Source organism: Chaetodon auriga, chromosome 21, assembly GCF_051107435.1.
Source record: "Chaetodon auriga isolate fChaAug3 chromosome 21, fChaAug3.hap1, whole genome shotgun sequence".
In the NCBI taxonomy this organism is placed as follows: domain Eukaryota; kingdom Metazoa; phylum Chordata; class Actinopteri; order Chaetodontiformes; family Chaetodontidae; genus Chaetodon; species Chaetodon auriga.
Genome location: NC_135094.1, coordinates 1,885,001 through 1,902,882, shown reverse-complemented (window position 1 = coordinate 1,902,882; position 17,882 = coordinate 1,885,001). Strand labels below are relative to the sequence as shown.

General features: G+C 47.9%; 2 protein-coding genes across 3 annotated transcripts in view; one reads left to right on the top strand and one right to left on the bottom strand.

Moving 5' to 3' along the window:
• Positions 1-323: 323 nt before the first annotated feature.
• LOC143339894 (uncharacterized) lies at positions 324-15,287 on the bottom strand. Of its 2 annotated transcripts, XM_076761440.1 has the most exons (13): positions 15,071-15,287; positions 14,738-14,992; positions 11,557-12,205; positions 9,454-9,606; positions 8,842-8,934; positions 7,556-7,763; positions 5,823-7,019; positions 5,178-5,521; positions 4,863-5,028; positions 4,175-4,286; positions 3,813-3,933; positions 2,349-2,661; positions 324-1,166 (listed from the first exon to the last, which is right to left on the bottom strand). In XM_076761440.1, exons 3-13 carry the CDS (start codon positions 12,184-12,186, stop codon positions 1,012-1,014), a joined length of 3,492 nt encoding a protein of 1,163 aa, XP_076617555.1. In that variant the 5' UTR covers positions 12,187-12,205; positions 14,738-14,992; positions 15,071-15,287; the 3' UTR covers positions 324-1,011. The 2 variants fall into 2 exon arrangements, with proteins under 2 accessions (XP_076617555.1, XP_076617556.1); XM_076761441.1 differs by lacking the exon at positions 8,842-8,934 and having other exon boundaries at positions 14,738-15,287.
• A 1,967-nt stretch (positions 15,288-17,254) lies between these two features.
• Positions 17,255-17,882, top strand: part of LOC143340012 (uncharacterized) — a 3,871-nt gene continuing 3,243 nt past the window's right edge. Inside the window, exon 1 of the mRNA XM_076761597.1 lies at positions 17,255-17,838. Within this exon, the coding sequence (XP_076617712.1) occupies positions 17,423-17,838 (416 nt within the window). The 5' untranslated portion in view covers positions 17,255-17,422. The remainder of the gene's footprint in view (positions 17,839-17,882) is intronic.

The window sequence follows — 17,882 nt, the reverse complement described above, 5'->3', positions numbered from 1 at the left end:
AAGATTTATCATCGGGTGTGGTGAAAAACATACCCTTCAGCCCAAACTTTTAGCCAATCAGCGCGCATGTCAGATCCTAACCTAAACCAGATATGGAGAGAAAAACAAAAGCCTGAACCCTCAGAGAAGCTGCAGATACGGACTGATCTGGAATATTCTGGATCTGGAGGATCGTCCGGAAGGATCTTTGTGACATGAATTCAGATCAGTTTGGTTTATAAAACCCAGATTTCTCTTCGTGCATCACTCACCTGTCTCTCTGTGGCCCTCTGCTGGTGACCTCTCCATCCTAACGTAAAAACCTCCTCATTCCAGCTCAAACAATAAGGTGAACCAATCGTTTTGATTAATTATTCATTTATTAAATAATTTCAAGCAGGATACCATAAAAATGTGACGATTAAAGACACCAGTCTCTACCCTGATAGTGACTTTTTTTTTAATCCACAGACATGTTTTTGTCCAGAATATAGTGATATAAAACATTAAACTTTCATTAATCACTTACAAAGTCTACGTATCGTTATTATTATTATTTTTTTACACACACCGGTTATGTTAGCTACTGGATAGATTTGTCGTTGACGTCACGTTCTAAAAAAACTAAATAGACAAATTTTATATATTAAATGTTCAAAATCCTTCGTGAAATAGCTTCAAATTTACACTCTCCAGCGGCATGTAAAATGTACACAAAGTTACAAAAATGGGCCCCTGGTCTCCTGCTACAGTCAGAGGGCCCAAAACGGATGAAATTTCTTCTGGAATCTGGTTTCTCCACGTTTCTGTAAACCTCCTCTGTTCCCGTCTAAGGCCACACCTCGATTTATAATCTCATAAATTACCACAAATCTCTTTTTGTGACTTTGTCCTGTCATCCTTGGTGTCAGCTTTTGTTTTTCGTAACCACAGAAACTCTCCTGTCTCTTCTCCTTTCCCCCACATCTTTATTGCCTGTTTTCCTTCCACATCATGCCCTGGCTTTCTCTTTTTTTCTCTCTGTTTTCGCTCTCACTGGTTTTTCAGCGAGTTGATGTGAGCGCAGATCTTGAGAGCCGGCCCCAGTTTGATGTTCATGCTGGTCATCAGATGGTCCTCGGTCAGGAGCAGCAGAGCCTGGCCGTCGATCTCCTGCAGCCGGAAAGCTTCGGCCACGTCGCTGCAGCCTGAAACACAACAGGACAGGCGGGCGTTGAGGTGAGCTGGAGAGTAAAGCCGTCTTTGAAAACTGCGAAAAGTGTGTATTCTGGTCAGCGTCTCATGAAGGAAACCTCCAGTCTGAGGACGACCCTTTCCTGTTTCACCATGACTGCTAACAAGATCAAAAACACACCGTTTCCACCGTTTTACCCCTCAAATCGACTTTTGCTGTCATCAATGCTTTTTTCACCACTTTACCTTGAGGAAGATAAACATGTTTTTCTACAAATCCATTTAAAATACAGTCAATTAAAAGAGTCAAATCAGTTGATTAAATACTCAGTAAACAGGATTATGAATCTTTACCTGATTTTTTTCATGATCTGCACTGATGCCTAGTAATAAAATAACCATGTATCTGTGGATATGATGTGCATACATTACATTTCCTGCCTTTAGAAGTTGGCTCAGACCGCCTGAAAGCTGCATTACACTCCTGACTGGCACGCACTGGAATCCAAAAGAAGGCTACGTTTCTCAGCTTGGAGTAAAAACACATTCCAGGATGGAGTCTCATTCAATCCTATGAAATCTGCTCAGAAAAAAATGTTTTTAGTCTGCCATGGGTCTGCATTACTGAGCCTGTGGAGCATAAGACGGAGCACGAGGACAGTTTGCTTCGGAGCAGCTCACGTTGGCCTGTTATGACGTATTCAGATTCCTCATTTAGATCTGTTTGCTCACATGGATCATTCTAGACTTTATTCGATAACTGTCATTTGGAGGTTTGGAGAAACACACGAATGATTGTCATTAAGCTAAGACGCCATGTAAAACCTTCAACGATGTTCACAATAAGATCAGTTTCTGATGCGAACTTGCAGACATTCACAGATTCGAGTCTGGGAAACACACCCGGAGCTTCGCCGTGTTTTGTTTTTCCAGATGTTTCACAGTGATGTCACTCACGCTGACAGTTGGTGGTTAAAAGTAGGCACGTTACACACTCGGCGGTTAATTTCAACGTTTTGCGAAACATTTAATTGGATGAAGGAGCTGTGAACGAGCCCCGTCATCTGCTGGCGATTAAGACGCTCGAGTGTTTGCATAAATCAGACTGACAGTTTGAGCGGAGGCTGCCAGCTCTGAAGCGGCTCCACATGTGGGCTGTTTGTTTGATGCCTCCTCCTGTGCAGGTGGAGGTTTACCTGGCAGTGTGTGGATGAAGGCGGTTACTTCCTCCACACTCCACTGCGAGGGGGCGGGTTTGAACGTGGTTGTGGGCGTAGAGGTGGTCAGGGCGGGTGCAGACGCCCTCCTCGCTCTCCGTGCCGCACGACGCTCCATCCGGGCGGACATCGCGACGGCAGGATCCTCCTCCTCGCCGTCATCATCTTCCTCCTCCCCTCCTCCCTCCATGTCCTCCTCCTCCTCCTCCTCCTCCTCCTCCTCTTCTGCCGCCACCGGCGCCTTCTCCTTTCCCTCCTTCTCTCGCCGGCCGGCGCTCCAGAGATCACGAGGCTGCAGGGAGAAAAAGCGAATGAGCGCTGAGTCATGAGACAGGTGAGCTCATCCTTCATGACGTCACTGCTGGAGGATGAAGTCTGAATAAACCAACACACAATGTAAAAATACTCAACTACAGGTAAAAGTAGGCTTGTAGGCATGTTGGCTTGAATTACAGGCCTCAGCTCCACCCATCCTCCACCTTTTGCTATTTTCTTGCAGCTGAAAATAAAACAAAATGGCTGCGAAGCTCCAAAACAACTCTCTGAACTTCACATCCCATAAGCCACTGGTGCTCGTTAACACCTGTGTAAGAGGAATGAGACATGATGAGTGTCTTTAGCGACAGTTTGGTCAATGCTGAGCGGACAGGTGGGCAGCAGAGGAGCAGCCTGAGAAGTTTCTGTGGATGTTTTGACAGTTTAACACTGGAATAATTATTGATCACTAACAGAAACCATCGTTTTAAGACGCTCAAGTCATCAGACGGTGAGTGTTTAACAGTCAGAGGACACATGTTAGCATGTTAGCAAGCATGACAACATGTTGACAGGGTAAAGGTTACCGTGTTAGCATGGTGCCTGAAAGCATGCTAACATCCATGGGGACAACACAGGCTAAATGCTAGCTAAATGTTAGCGTGCTAACATGCTAAAACAGGACTCAGTTTGTCTCCAGTAACTTCTGGTGTTTTGTGGATCTGAATGGAGATTAGGATCAATGCTAACATGATCAATTGATTACTAATCAGAAAATGAATCTATAGTTTTGATTGTCACAAAGCAACTGTTTTGGTTTTGAAGTGTTCCTCTGCGTCTCCTGGTCTTCATCAGAGGAAGGCTCACTCTTCACTTGAACTGCATCCCCTGATGAAGAGCAGGAGACGCACTTCAGAGCTTCAGAGGAAGCTCGTACATTGTTTTTTTTTCTTTCTTTTGTTTCCGAGGTGAAGAAATATCCAGATTCCAAGATGATACAAGCATTTTCACGTTTTGAGGACAAATAATCTTAAAAAAAAAAAAAAGAAATACTGAAAATAATCATTAGTTAAGGTCCATATTGGGGTTTTGACATTTCAGTGTGAGATGCAGAAAGTTCCCTCTTCAGTCGTTCATTTGTGACTTTTTCCCAGTGTTTGAAAGTGGTGGTGAGTTCAGTGTCCCTACCAGTCGCAGTAACAGAGGTTTTCCAGGAACCGACTCCGCCCTGTTCAGGGCTGGGCGGGGCCTCTCCGACCGACTGCCCGCGCTCAGAGCCCGCAGACGCTTCGTCAGACGAACGTTGAACCTGACAGAGCAAGAGAGAGAGACAGCGAGACGTGTGGCGTGTTTCCTCGTTCTGCTGCTTTGATTCACACTCGTATCTGCTTTTAACACCTGTGTGTTTCAGGCCACACACCACATCCTGTCAGCGCTGCCGCTGTCACAGCAACACCCCTTCACCCACTTCTGCATCTCAGACAAAAAGCCTGAAGGTCACATGGTACAAAAGCTGATTCTGTTCACGAGCCAATCAAATCGGGCCTCACCCGCGTGCGCAGGAAGTGGAGCAGAAGCGCTTGGACCGCATGAAGTTGTGTGCGTGGCCTCTCTTCCCGCAGAACTGGCAGTGCAGCACCGTCCTGTCCCGGTGGGCCGACCCTGGATGTGACAGAAAAGAGTCGACTCAGCTCGAGCGATGACGAAATGTCAGAGGCTGTGAACTTGTTTCCGATCACAACAATTTTAAATGGATGAGTCGTCGATGCACAGAAATAATTCCAATAAAGTCATTATTTAAGACAGCTGAATTTCTGGATCCAGCTTCTCAAATGTGAAGAGCTGCTGCTTTTCTGTTTTATATGAGGTTTCTAAATCTTTGTGTTTCAGACTAAATCATCGCTTTCATGTTAAACTCTGATAAATCAGACGAATATTTAGTTTAGAATATTAGTATAAACTTACACAGACCAAACGTGGACTCATTTCATGCATATTTTTACTTGTTTTTCTGTACAGGAACACACTCATTCTGGAATTTCACTCTTTCTTTCATTTGACTTTTCTTTGTTGATGCTTTGCTCCTTTAAGTGTCGGTGGTTTAGTTTCAGGTTCACACAAATCGCGAACTAACCTGGTGGTTATCGGCGACAGTTTCGCTTCAACACTTGAAACTGAGAGACTCTGAACTCGAGCAGGTTGTGAAGGTTACAGACTTGTAGCTCATGAGACTCTTACTGTTCCCGGGGTCGTCCGTGTCTCCTGCCTCGTCCTGCTCTGAGTCGCTCGAGTGCTCAGCTTCTTTTATGGTGTCCGTCACCGGCAGCGCTGCTTTCCCATTGGTCCCGTTCACTTCCTGTGGTTTGGTCACCTGCTCTGGGACCAGCAGGGACGAGCGGTTCACCTGCCCGATACACAGGTATGTTAATAAAGTAAATAATTCCATTAGCTGACATTAATAACCGTAGATAACGAGATAAATTAATGTTGATGTGCACCAAATGTGTGTGTGTGTGTGTGTGTGTGTGTGTGTGTGTGTGTGTATGCCCGTACAGGAAACGGTTGGAGTCCCTCCTGGATGACAAATCCCTCAACCAGGTGAGTCAAAACCTGTCGTCCCTCTGGCCACGCTCTCGGCTCCCAGGAGCTGTTCAGTGATTGGCTGTAGCTCTCTGACTCGTCTTCCGATTGGCCGAGGGGCTCCGTCGCGTGTTCGGTCTCGGCCAGGCCCTGCGACTCGCCTGCGACCTCTTTGTCAACCTTCTCCGTCTCGTGCTGCGGTAGGCTGAGGTCGGTCGGGTGGGCGGTCTGAGCGGGGAGGAGGGGAGGGGGGTTTTCTGCCGAGGGCGTGATGAAGGGCGAGGAGGGGGGGGACTGAGAGGAGAGGCTGGACAGCGCTGGGGGAGGGGGACAGTGATCAGAGTTAGTGCAGATAGTTTGGTCACTCACTCACACACACACACGCACACACACACACACACACACACACACACACACACACGTGTCCACATGCTTTTGGCCGCGGCTGTTCAGTCTCATTCTAATGAAAGGAAATCTTAAAGCGACGGCAGAGTTTCACATCTCGCTCGATGGCTCCCTGTGAGGCTGTGAGTATAAAAGCTAACGGAGGACTTCAGGCGACGGTCAGTAACACTGCAAATATGGATGATTTGTGATTATGTGGGTAAACACACATACCTGACTGGTTGTCGGACTGCGTTGACATGCTTTCACAGAAGTCCTCCTGGCTGACCGGCTGGAGGTCCCGATGAGGCTCTGGTAGCCTCTGACTTTGGACGGAGACCTCTGGGACTGGAGCTGGAGCTGGAGAAGGTACTGCAGCTGGAGCTGGAGCTGGAGCTGGAGCTGGAGCTGGAGCTGGAGCTGGTGTTGGGGTTTGGACAGGAACCGGAGCTGAAATGAGACCCAGGGTGGGTTCTGGTTCCACGCTGGAGTCTTTAACGGTTTCAGGCGTTGGGATAGGGTCTGTGTCCTGGTACTGGTGGAGAATCTGACTGGTTAGGTTCTCAGACTGGTCCATAGCGGCCTCTCCTTGCTCTTCCTCCTCCATCTTCTTCTCCTTTGCCCTTTCTGGCCCCTCTCTGTCGCTCTGGCCTTCCTCTGTCACTTCCATCTGTTCTTCCTCTCGGACTGTTTCCACTTCCTGTTCCTTCTGACCGACGAGGCCTCCTTCCCTCTCAGGTGAGAGCCTCCATTTGTCCTCCTCCACCTTCTCTCTTTGGTCATCTCTCTCCACCTTCAGGTCCTTACCCACACTCCCCTCCTCTCTGATTCCTGGTCTTACCCCTCGTCCTCTCTCTCGCTGCTCCTCGCTCTCCTTCAGGTCTCCTTTCGTGGTCAGAGTTTGTGTTTGAGGAGCAGCCTGACTCGGAGGAGACGCTGGACTCAGGAGAGACGGAGGCGAGGGCATAGGAGAGGTGGTTTTTGGCATTGTGGGGTTTAGAGGAAGAGGAAGCACGTCCTCACTGCTCGACGTCCTCTTTGATTGACTGGACAGCTCAGGCGACTCTACAGTAGGAGGCGCCGACTGCACGGCGTGGGCATACGCGCCAGACTGAGGCTGGCGGCCCGAGGAAAGGGCGATGATCTGCAGCTGCCTGGCTGCAGAAGGCGGGCGTTCGAGATGGGAGGAAACAGACATGGGGTTGGTCCCAGATAACGAGCCGTGCTGGGATTGGCTGGACCCGAGCATATTCTGAGTTAACGGACAGCTCCTCGGCCCTACCAGCGGCCTGCTGATGGGAGAGGCGTGGCTGGCGGGAGCAGCAGCGATTGGCTGGAGGGTTGAGGTTTGCCTCGGCGATGCTGCTCTGTGGCCGTTTGGAGAGTGAAGTCTGGGTCTCAGAGGGACGGCTCGGACTGGAGAGTAAAGAGCTGAAGAAGACAAGGGAAGATGGAGAGGATGAAGACGATGAGAAGAGGAGAAACACATGATTCAAGCAGCAAGTTCATGACCAGCTGCTGGTTTGACTGAATGAATGAATGAATGAATGAATGAATGAATGGATGAATGAATGGATGGATGGATGGATGGAAGTGCTCCTCTGTTGCCCTCCTGCCCAATAACACACTTAAACCCTTAAATATAAAAAAGCTTCCTGATCATTAGAGCCAAATGAAACACAGCGTACGTTATTCAGGTTCAGGTGTCTTACATGAAACCGGTAACGCTGATTTAACAAGTGTTAGTCATGTTGCTTGTAGCTGTTCCTTTAAATCTGTCACCATATTTGAAAGACCTGGATGTCTGCTGTGTAATTATTTTAACTGTTACTCATTCCTAGAAGTTTCACTGAGCCCTCTAGTGACCAGGCTAACACCAGTAAAACCAGTCCGACCTGCTGGTCTCTGAGCATTTCAACCATCCTCCACCATCATCACACCCAGCTTTAGTCTCCTCTGGGACCTACTTGGAGGTGGGACGGAGAGGTGGCGGCTGGGCGTGGTCGGGCTCTCTGTCGCCGTGGTGCTGGGCTGCGGTCGCGGCCTGAGAGGGGGGAAGAGGGGGGCGTGAGGGCGAGAGAGGGGGGGCGGGGCTGAGGAGGGGGGCTTGAGGCGGAGGGAGGGGGGGATGGTGAGGGCCCCGGGGGGAGGAGGCCTCAGGGTGAGACTCTGGAGCTGGAGAGAGGAGAGACAGAAAGAATTCTGTTCAGTCAGATCTCAAACACATCCTTTGATTCAAGGTGTTCAGGAAGTGACCGCTCACTAAACCCCTCCCCCAAAGCATTGTCCAATAACAGCTTAGCAACCATAACTAGGCACAGCAGGTTTGTCGAGCTTTCTCTAGGTGTTGAAGTGGCGTCCATGCAGCTGTAATAAGACAGATCAGTTTGTAAAGAGTTTGGAGTGTCGTGTCTCTAACACTGTGTTTATCTGTCAGTAAGCTGCCATCATTAGCACGTCCGGCCAACAGTTCGTTAGCATTAGCAGCTACATTATTTTGTGGGGTTACAGGCGACGTCACTGTGTACGTCCTGGATGTCATCAGAGTTTAACGAGAGTTTAACATAAACACCTCTGTCCTACTTTTTATTGGATCTGAGAACGTTTACACTAGCCTGGCTCCATCTAATGATAGTAAAATCAGCCAGCCGGCACTTAATTCATTAACGACATATTCAATTTCATTTGTTTAATCTGTACAACAACAGTAAAATGACCATTCGCTGTTTTACGCCGGTTATGTCTCAGGCTATTTCTTGGCTCAAAACCGAGATTTCAGGAAGTTTCTGGGAGGTGCTGGAAGGCAGATTTTGTTAGCATCTGACAGAGCCAGGCTAGCTCTTTCCACCTGTTCCTAGTCTTTGTGCTAAGCTATGCTAAAGGTAGCTGAAGCTTCATATTTAATGGACAGATGTGAGCGTCGTGTTAATCCTTTCATCTCCTCTAGAAAATAAATACGCTGACGTTTAAAGCAAAAGTCTGACATTTTGGGATGGTAATTTAAACAAACTCATGGTGCTAACATTAGCTTAACTAGCTAGCTACGCTACATCTGAATGCTACAGTGTCTGGCTAGAAATGAGAAGCTGCTTCTGTTTAAAATACTGATTTTAAAGGTAAATGTGCGAGCGTCATTGTAAACCACCACGTGGAAACGGAACGCTCGCCATGCAACAGGCGCTAAGGTGGGCAGGTTCAGCTAACGGTCAACTGAGAGTCACACATGCACATAGGTGAAGTCGGATCTGCTCACCTGAGCGGAGGCAGAGTTAGAGGAAGTGGGAGAGGAGGAGGAAGAGGAGGAAGAGGAGGACAAGGCGGGCCGCATAGCAGATGTAAGAATCAGCTGCAGGAAGAAAAGGAGAGATGGAAAAGAAAAGGAGAGAGGAGGAAATAAAAGAGGAGAGCAGGGATTAAAGCACCTTGAGAGCGTCACCATGTTGAAGCTTGCAGAACTTGCAGTTTGCTTAAAGGACACCTGCGACTTGGCTCAGGGTTTGACGCCTTTTTAAGGTTTTTAACATTCTGTATATATAAAGTATGTTTACATTGTCGTCAAAGACAACCGATCTTAGCCGCCATTGTTTTTTACACTAATGTACAGCTGCCAGTGTGTGTTCAGATGTTTCTGGCCTGCCGCTTTAAAAGCTGATCTGAAGCATGTTTTCAAGCAGAAAGCTCACAGCATCTGTAGTTCCCACAGAACCTGAATGTCTCATCACTCTGGCCTTTGCACTCCCTGCTACCATCTCATTTTAATACTGGTGATCTTCTCTGTCTGAGCTGTGCGTCGCTGGAAGCAGCGAAACCGGATCAGACGCAGAAATCTATGTAAATGTCGGGCGGTGCGTGTTTCTGTGTTTACCATCTGAGCTCTGAGCAGCACCTGGTCTTGGCCAGACCCTTTGAGACCTTTCCCTAGGAGCAATGTCTGCTGGGATACCCTCTGCCTGACAGGGGAGAGGCTCTGATTGGCTCGCACAAGACCAGGTGTGCCCACAGGGTGAGTCTGCGATACCTGGAACAAAGGGAAGAGAGGAGGGGAGGGAGGGAAGGGAGGGAGGGAGGGAGGGAGGGAGGAAGGGAGGGAAGGCAGCAAATCAGGAAGAGCTTCAGAGCAAGAACGTAGTCTTCTTACATTTCCTGGAAAAACAAGACAGTAGAGTGTGTGTGTGTGTGTGTGTGTGTGTGTGTGTGTGTGTGTGCCTGCGTGTGTGCGTGCGTGCGTGTGTGTGTGCGTGCGTGTGTGTGTGCGTGCATGTGTGTGTGTGTACAAAGGGTGGAAACCAAGAGATTTCACATTTGGTGTGAATGATATTTAAAAGAAATTCAAACTGCCAAAAAGCTGCACAGCATGATGAGAAGAGCTGTGTTTTAAACTAGACGGACGGACACTGATGATGGAAACAGGTGCAATTTAAAAGGAGCACTTCACTGACAATCCGTCTTTTGAGCATCAAAGCTTCCCCTGTAGGTTTGAAAGTTGTCTCTGTGAAAACATCTTTATCTGGAGCATCACACGCTCTGACTGAAGGCTCAAACACAGATTTTCAGCAGAGTAACCTCTGAAACTAAATGAACCCAAACAACCTCTGAAACCCAAGATGAGACGATGCTGATGCTCCATGACGGCCGAGATAAACTACGTGTGGCCTGTACGTCTGTGTGTGTGTGTGTGTGTGTGTGTGTGTGTGTGTGTGTGTGTACAAAGCTAACAAAGCCTGAGACGTCTCATAAGGCTGAGTGTGTGAAAGGCACCCAGGTGAAAGCAAACCAAGGAAACTGGAACCCTGAACACACTCCAGTACTTCATCATAATACTTCTACATGTTTACATATTCTAATGTATTTCTAAATGTATATACGAGATGAACACTGTATCTCTGGAAACTCTGAGAGGCTTCGTATGTGTTTAAGCTTCTTAATCAGCGGTAATCTGTTCACATGCTTTGAAAGGTCAGCAGTGAACAGGATTAAGGTTCAAATAATCTGAATTTGGAGCACAGTGGCAAGTTTTTTAATCTCAGTGCCACACAATGTGCCAAGGTTCAGCTTTATCGTTACAGCGACATTTCTACATAGGAGTTCCCGACCAGCTTCAGAAGGACGTCTCTTTTGACTGTTTGCTTTGGTTCAGAAGTGTCTGAAGGTTTCCCTCTCAGGCTGCACACAGAACCAACAACATTCCCCATTGAGGCAGAGCCTCATTAGGCAATGTTAGAGGCAAAACTCAGGTAAAAAAAACCCCCTTCCTGCCCTCCCTGCACCGCCTGCTGGTGCTCCTCAAGCTTACTGCTTTGAGCACGTGGTGATAGCTGAAGACGAGGGTATCAACAGCCATTTGATGCAGCCATGTTTAATATTATCATTTAGCTGTTTGTTTTCCTACAGTGGAAAGCCAAACTAGCTACACGGCAAACATCAGAGACTCACTACCTGACCTGAACATCCTTCCCGGTTGGTGCATTATAGGGCCGCATTTTCACACATTTCAGGTTTCCGGTACAGATCAGGCGGTGACAAGCACCTGTCTTCTCGCTGCATTGCATCATTTTCTGAGCAACATGCTATTAGAGCTTCACACCTGTGTTTACACTGTAGCAGCACTGAGCCTCTCACAGGTGTTGACTTTTCGAGGAAATTTTCCCACAGACACAGACATCAGTCAGAAAAACTACAGCGCCGTGCGAACTGGAGCTGAACGTTTCCCTGACACACCGTTTTTAGAGCTGAACTCATCAGGAAATCATGTTGTGTTATTTTTGCTGCATTAAGTATAAAATCCAGCACTTTGAGCTCCCAGTTTGACAGAGAATTTTACAATGTTCCCACTAAGAATCTGAGGATAATTCGACCACACAGTGAATATTTCCCAAATGTCAAAGCATTCTTTGAAAGTTTCATGTGGACAGCAGCGTGTCTCCTCTAGCTGTGAGTTACATTCGACTCGTGTACGTGCATCCGTTACCTGTCTGCCAGGTGGACTGGCTGGTGTGTGAAAGGGCGTGATTGGTGTGGAGGTCGGCGTTGATACAGGCCTTGTGTTCCCGTTGGTCAGGCTGGTGGAGGTCTTGGTTGATATGGTGCTGCTGTGCGTTGCAGAAGAAGAAGAGGAGAGGAGGGGCGAGGCGGTGCTGGCTACAACAGTAGAAGAAGAAACAGGGGAGGAGGAGGAGGAGGAGGAAGAAGGGGGGAGGAGAGAGGCGGGGGTTTGTGTGGTGGGAGATGTTTTGGAGATGCCCGTCGGGGAGGGAAGGATCGGGCGAGAGTACGTGCGGAGGGCGGGGGTCGCAGTGGAGGTGAGTTTAGGGGGAGCCGGGATGAGGATGTGGGGAGACGGAGCGCCGGCCGTCGCCGCCGCCAGCTTCGGAGGCGCAGAGACGGAGGGAGCGGGGGTGAGGGGGGGAGGAGGGGAGGAGGTGGTGGGCGTCAGCGTGGGAGCAGGGGAGTCCAGGAGCATGGGGTTCGGGGTGAGCCGAGGAGGGGTGGGGGTCGTAGGGGTGGAGGGGTCGGCCGTGGTGGTGGAAGTCTGAGGGCTGGTTCCATTGGTGGCCTCTCCGTGCTCTGATTGGCTCTGCCGAACCAGCTCCCTGTCCATCCTTCAACACTTTAACGCTCTGCAAGAGACAGACAGACACATGGAATCACTGTGGTGCACCTGAGAAGAGCCGCGCGGCAGGAAATCAAGCAGTGATACGACGTATTTCCCGGTTTGTAATTTCCTAATTATTTCCTGGACAGAACTCAGTAATCTGCGACTAATCACAGAGACCAGGACACAGTTAAACACTCGTGTCCAGTTAACAAGCAGCTGGTTTGAGTTGTTGACTATCAAAAAATCAAATAGTTCAAACATTTTGGAAACATGTCTTTGGGTGGGGGGCCCTCTAAAATCCAGGATGAGGGCCACATTAGAGGTGGGCCCATAAAACTAACAAACATCATCTTTATTCAGGGTTTGTGAGGAGCAAAGAAAGTCAAAGCAGAACGTGTGGATGTTGGTCCACCCTGAGGATAAAATCTACACTCAAACATAAAACTAATATTATTTTTTCTATGTGTGTGTTCGGCTGACAGTGATGGATTGGATGTGTTGAACACTCCCTCCAGTTTGTTTTGAGGACTTGATATCGAGACAGATCCTCCATTTATCAGCCGTCAGCGCTGTGAAAGGTAAAATCTTACACACTGACTGTACCTTCACCGTGTGCTGCGATCGCTGCAGACTGATTGACACACGATACCGTCATTATCAGGCTCAGGTGTGTGTTTTGGATCGGAGCCACGGCAGCAGTTAACGTTAGCCACCATGCAAAGACAGCTGAAGAATGGAGCTACAGGGTGCGAGTGTGCTGCTCATTACAGGGTTTACAATGACGGCCTCTTTCTTTCCTCCTGATGCCACCACAGACGCCTGAGCAGGCGTTCGACTTGTGACCGAATGACTTTGTGGTGCTTCTGTCTTCTAGCATTACTACAGTTTCAAAGTCAAGCAAAACCACCAGACGTCCTCTTGAGTCGAGCGTCTCAGATGTGAAGATTTTACTCTTCTTCTTCTCAGATCAGCAGGTTAACTGCTAATGAAAAGGGTGATCAGTTAGGAGGTGATGCTCAACACTCAGTTTATCGTGATGTAACACAGTTTGTACATGCAATCGTCTGAAAACACACTGTCACATCTGAACGTATCCTGCAGCAGGCGCCACAGTTACAGAAGGAAGAGACAGAAAATAATGTCAGTGTTGCGGCTTCAGAAGGATGAAAACATGGACTGTACCGTTACGTCATATCGCACCAACTGAATGCAATGACTTTAATGTAAATGGACTTATCAATGTTCTTTTTCTTAAGGAAGTGCTGTCGCTAGTGTTGATACTGTTGCATTTAAGACGTTAACTAATGATGACTTTCATTACAGATTAAAGTATCTCTTATTTTTGGAATGAATCGATTAATCGATTGATGTGATCTGGTTCTGTCTATAAAACGAGAGCAATCACAAGTTCCCACAGTCCCTGGTGACATTTTCAAAGGTCTAGTTTTGTCTGACCAACAGTCCAAAAACCCAAAGATATTCTGTTTACTGTGACAAAAGACAGAGAGAATAATAAAATCCTCAGAGCTGACAGGGTGGAACCAGACACAGCTTTCTCTCCAACTGACGCACGAACAACTGATCACTGGCAAATTATTTCTGTGCATCATCAAATCAACTCACCCACCACATGTAGAAATGTATATATGTATTTTGTAGAGTTGCTATAATTAATAGATAAATCAATTAGCTGCCAACTTTGAAAGTAATCGGCAACTATTTTGATATATGATTCCTTGGTTTGAGTCATTTTGTGAGAGAAAAAATGACTCAAACCAAATTCTCTGATTCCAGCTTCTTGAATGTTATTATTTTCTTGTTTCTTCACTCGTCTTTGACAGGAAACTGAATATCTTTGGTTTGTGGACTAAACGAGACATTTGAGGAGGTGGTCTTTGGCTTTGGGAAACACTGATCACTGTCATCTATCACCAACTTAAAGATGGATCAAACAACTGAAAGATTCATCAAGAAAACGATCATCAGGCTGATCAACAGTGAAAATAATGGTTAGTTAGCACAAATATTTTGTCCACTTATAATAATTACAATTATATTAACAGAAAAGGAGTCTGGGGGTCTCAGTGTGACCCCCCTGCTAAATGAGGGTTATCCATATGTCGCTACACTGTGACCCACTCTCACTGATCCGTGCCACACATGCACATGGGTGCAAACCAGCCCGAAAATCTAATCAAAAAGGGCGTTTGGGGTTTAAATGGGGGCTCAGTCTGCAGCGTGAACTCAGCTAAATTCACGCAACAACACCACGCAGGCAGGTGCCGCTCCGCGCGCGGCGGGCAGATGCTGACATCTGGCCCGCAGCTCGTTAACTGTGCGTGACAGCCTCACTTGATTCCCGCAGACGGAGGCGATGACACGCGGGAGTCTCTGTGCATGTCGGTGACAGTTAGGCCACAGATCATGCATGTGACTATCAAAAGAAGAAGAAGAAAAAATGGAGACAGGCCTTCACAGTGGAGAAGTCTCACGATAATAACATTTTGGGAAATTGTCATGTCCACGCTATGCGTAAAGCTCTTCGGTCACCTACCCCCTGGAATCGGCGTCGTCCTGCAGCTTATTCCCGGTGTCGTCCATCCGAAAGTGGACGCATGTTTCTAAAGTGTGCTGCTGTGTTATCTGATGAACGGGTCCGGGCTTTTTTAGCAGGGTCGACAGGCTGAAATGGGCGTGTGTGAAGCCTCACTTCCTCGTCTGACAGCGCAGGGGCTGTTGTGAAGTGCGCGTCACCCTCCCCCAGACAATAATTTCACCAGCCTCACCTACGATGATCAGCCTTTAGCCCCTGCAGAGAGGCAAAAACGCAAAGTTGCAACGCAAGGCAGGCCCGTTTATGATGTGCATGGGCTTGTGTGTGTCGCACTTTAATTAGGATTTCACCACGTCCCGGGCTTTCCCCGCGGAGCAGTCCGCAAATCCAGCATCCACAAGCGCTCAGCTGCCCGCCGTCCTCCGGTGTACCACCACCGTCACACCTGCCGGGTCTGTGGTGGGAATCAGCCCGGCTCGGGGCCACCGTGTAGCGGCTGCGAGGGGCCTGGTCAGTCCGCTGGCGGAGAAGTGCAATGGAAGGCAGTTTTCATAGGAGGGCAGAGGCGAGACAGCACCACTCAGAGCTCAGGAGGACCGCAGAGGCTCGCACAGAGCAGGCTGCTGCACGCTGAATACTGCGATACAGCGGAAGAATACTGCTGCTAATGTGCAGAGCTGCGAGGAGTGTTCACGTCCTTACCTGAGCAGCAACATAGGAATACTTGATTACAAGAAAAAGTCCTGCATTCAGCATTTTACGCGAGTAAAAGTGCGTAATTACACTGAATAAGGTATTTCAGATATGAACCTCATAATGCAGAATGACTTCTTTCAGAGAGTGATATGATATGACTGGATTATTATAACAGATGCATTCATGTGTAATGACTTTATCCACTGTTTTATAATTTAATCTATAGCAATGCATCAGATTTACAGGCTGATCTGAGGTCAGAGGTAAGGACTCTTTAAGTAACCAGCTGTCAAATACAGGCAGTGGCATTTAAAGTACAGAAAAGTATCAGCGTTCATTAGCAAAACGCATCGCAGTGAAAACGCGCAGCAGGATGGATCCTGTCGGAGTAAACTCACTGTACAATAAATCATCTGAATATTTACTGATGCACTGACGCGTGAGCAGCATGTCAGTGCTGCAGCTGGCCTGTAGGCGGAGCCACTGAGTGTGCTGTTAGGTCAGTCTGTGACGGTGTTTGGACTTTATGGAGTGATCATATTTCTGTGAAATCTTCATCTGGAAACGAATCATCTGACACATGCAGTGTCTTCAAAAGTACCATGTTTCCCCCGTGATGGAGAAGTATTAGAAGTATCAGGTAGCGCAGCATAAGAGTAATGGGGCAATGTGCAAGTACCTCAAAACTGTACTTTAGTAGAGTACTCGAGTCAGTGTACTTCTACTACTGATTGTTTGTGCTCATAAAATTTCATTGTACTCTGTCTGTACTCAGTTGTTGATAGTTGTTTGTGTCATGATAGTATTCCTGAAGTATTTCATGAACATGTCCACCTCACACACACACACACACACGCACGCACGCACGCACGCACGCACGCGCGCGCGCGCGCGCGCGTCGCGACTGTCCTGCTTTTCCAGGAAATGTAAGAAGACGATTAATTAAAAAGCTCTAATCTCGTCTTCAGTTATCGTAAATTCTTCATCTTTTCCTCCTCTTCCTGTTTGCTTTTGATGTTTTTATTCCTTTTAAGAACTTTGGAACTTAAATAAAGTTTAGTCTGGTTTTAGTCCTCTGTTCTTTTTCTACCTTCAGTCAGTTGTTGTAGAATAGTGTTTTATTTATGTGTCTGTGTCACTAAAACAAAGATATTTATCCAGTCATAGATTGTGTATTGTTTAATCTCGCAGTCTGCGGTCATGTGACCTGTGTAGAGTCGCGTGGCAGTAATCGGATGAGCGTCTGTTATTGGCTGGACTTGGCTCTGTGCGCGCGGACACCTACTGACAACAAATACCGTGCTGCGTCACTGACGTTAATCTGCAGCTGCAAGTTCAACACAGACAGTCAGGACCAAACCGGAAACCAGGCGGCTGGGCCTTCAAAATAAAACGTCGAATAGCAAATGGAGTGTTTCCGAGCAAAGGTTTAGTCATGACAACAAGAAAAGGGGCATTCGTGTTGCATCCAGTCTGCAGCACTGACGTCTCTGCAGGTTTCCAGGTGTACTGACTGCAGGTTAAATTTCTGGTATGCTTCTTATTGATTTATTAACTAATTAATCACGTAAAGCCAGTTATTCTCTATTCGCTGGTTGTAATGGGATCTGCAGGACTCAGAGTCAGTGATGAATTTTAGAAATGATCACTGATGCATCAAATGCACCTGCTTGCCCCACATCAGCCTAAAAACGTAACCTCAGCCTGTACGTTTTTTTTTCCTTTTCTCTCTTTCTCGTCATTTAACGTTTCCCCTTTGTGTTGTTCGTTTGAACCATTTTCAACCTTTTATTTTGAAAGTTCGGACCAGAAGTCCTCCCTGATCTGTGTGACTTGACGCTGGAGTTGCCAGGGTGCCAGCTCCATAGCAACCAGCCACGGAGAGGGAAAGTTGAGATTTTAAGTTTTGGTGTTTAATGGAAGAGTTGAAGATGACGGCTCTCTTCCACAGACTGAGGCCGGACACAGAAGCCTCATCTTGAAATAAAAATGCCAGCCACAAAAGTTATCAAGCCAAAGTCAGTGGAGGCGTCAAGAAAAACCCTCGAGAAAACCCAAAAAGTGGAGGTAAGAGCCGTTAACGGAGCAGACAGTCGACTCCAGGTGCCCGCAGCGCGTAAAAGCCGCGCGTCGAGCTGCCCGAGGTGTCCGCAGCGGGGCGGCTGTGAGGGGAGCACCAGGGCGCAGCGCACAGCCTCCAAAACGGGCTGTGAGAGGAGAACCCGGTCCACCTCCACCGCTCCCAAGACCACCGCAAACTGGCCCAGAACAAACCCGGATAGGCGGAGGGCGACCAGCTCCGTGACGCACGCTGCCGTTAGCGCGAAAAGCCGGGAGGTGGGCGCCTGTCCGGGCCGGAGGGAGCAGCGGAGTGTCAGGGCTGAGACCAAACACGCCGGTCAGAGGTGAGACATGAGAACTGTCAACACTGGTATGTTCTTAGCCTGAA

Bases quoted from the DNA above. Each gene is read 5' to 3' on its own strand.
- LOC143339894 (XM_076761440.1), bottom strand. From the start codon at position 12,186: ATGGACAGGGAGCTGGTTCGGCAGAGCCAATCAGAGCACGGAGAGGCC. The intron at 8,935-9,453 runs GTAAACACAGAA...TTCTTCCTGCAG, and splicing joins TGCTGCTCAGAGCTCAGATG to CTGATTCTTACATCTGCTAT. The intron at 2,662-3,812 runs GTAGGGACACTG...TTCTCCCTGCAG, and splicing joins AACCTCTGTTACTGCGACTG to CCTCGTGATCTCTGGAGCGC.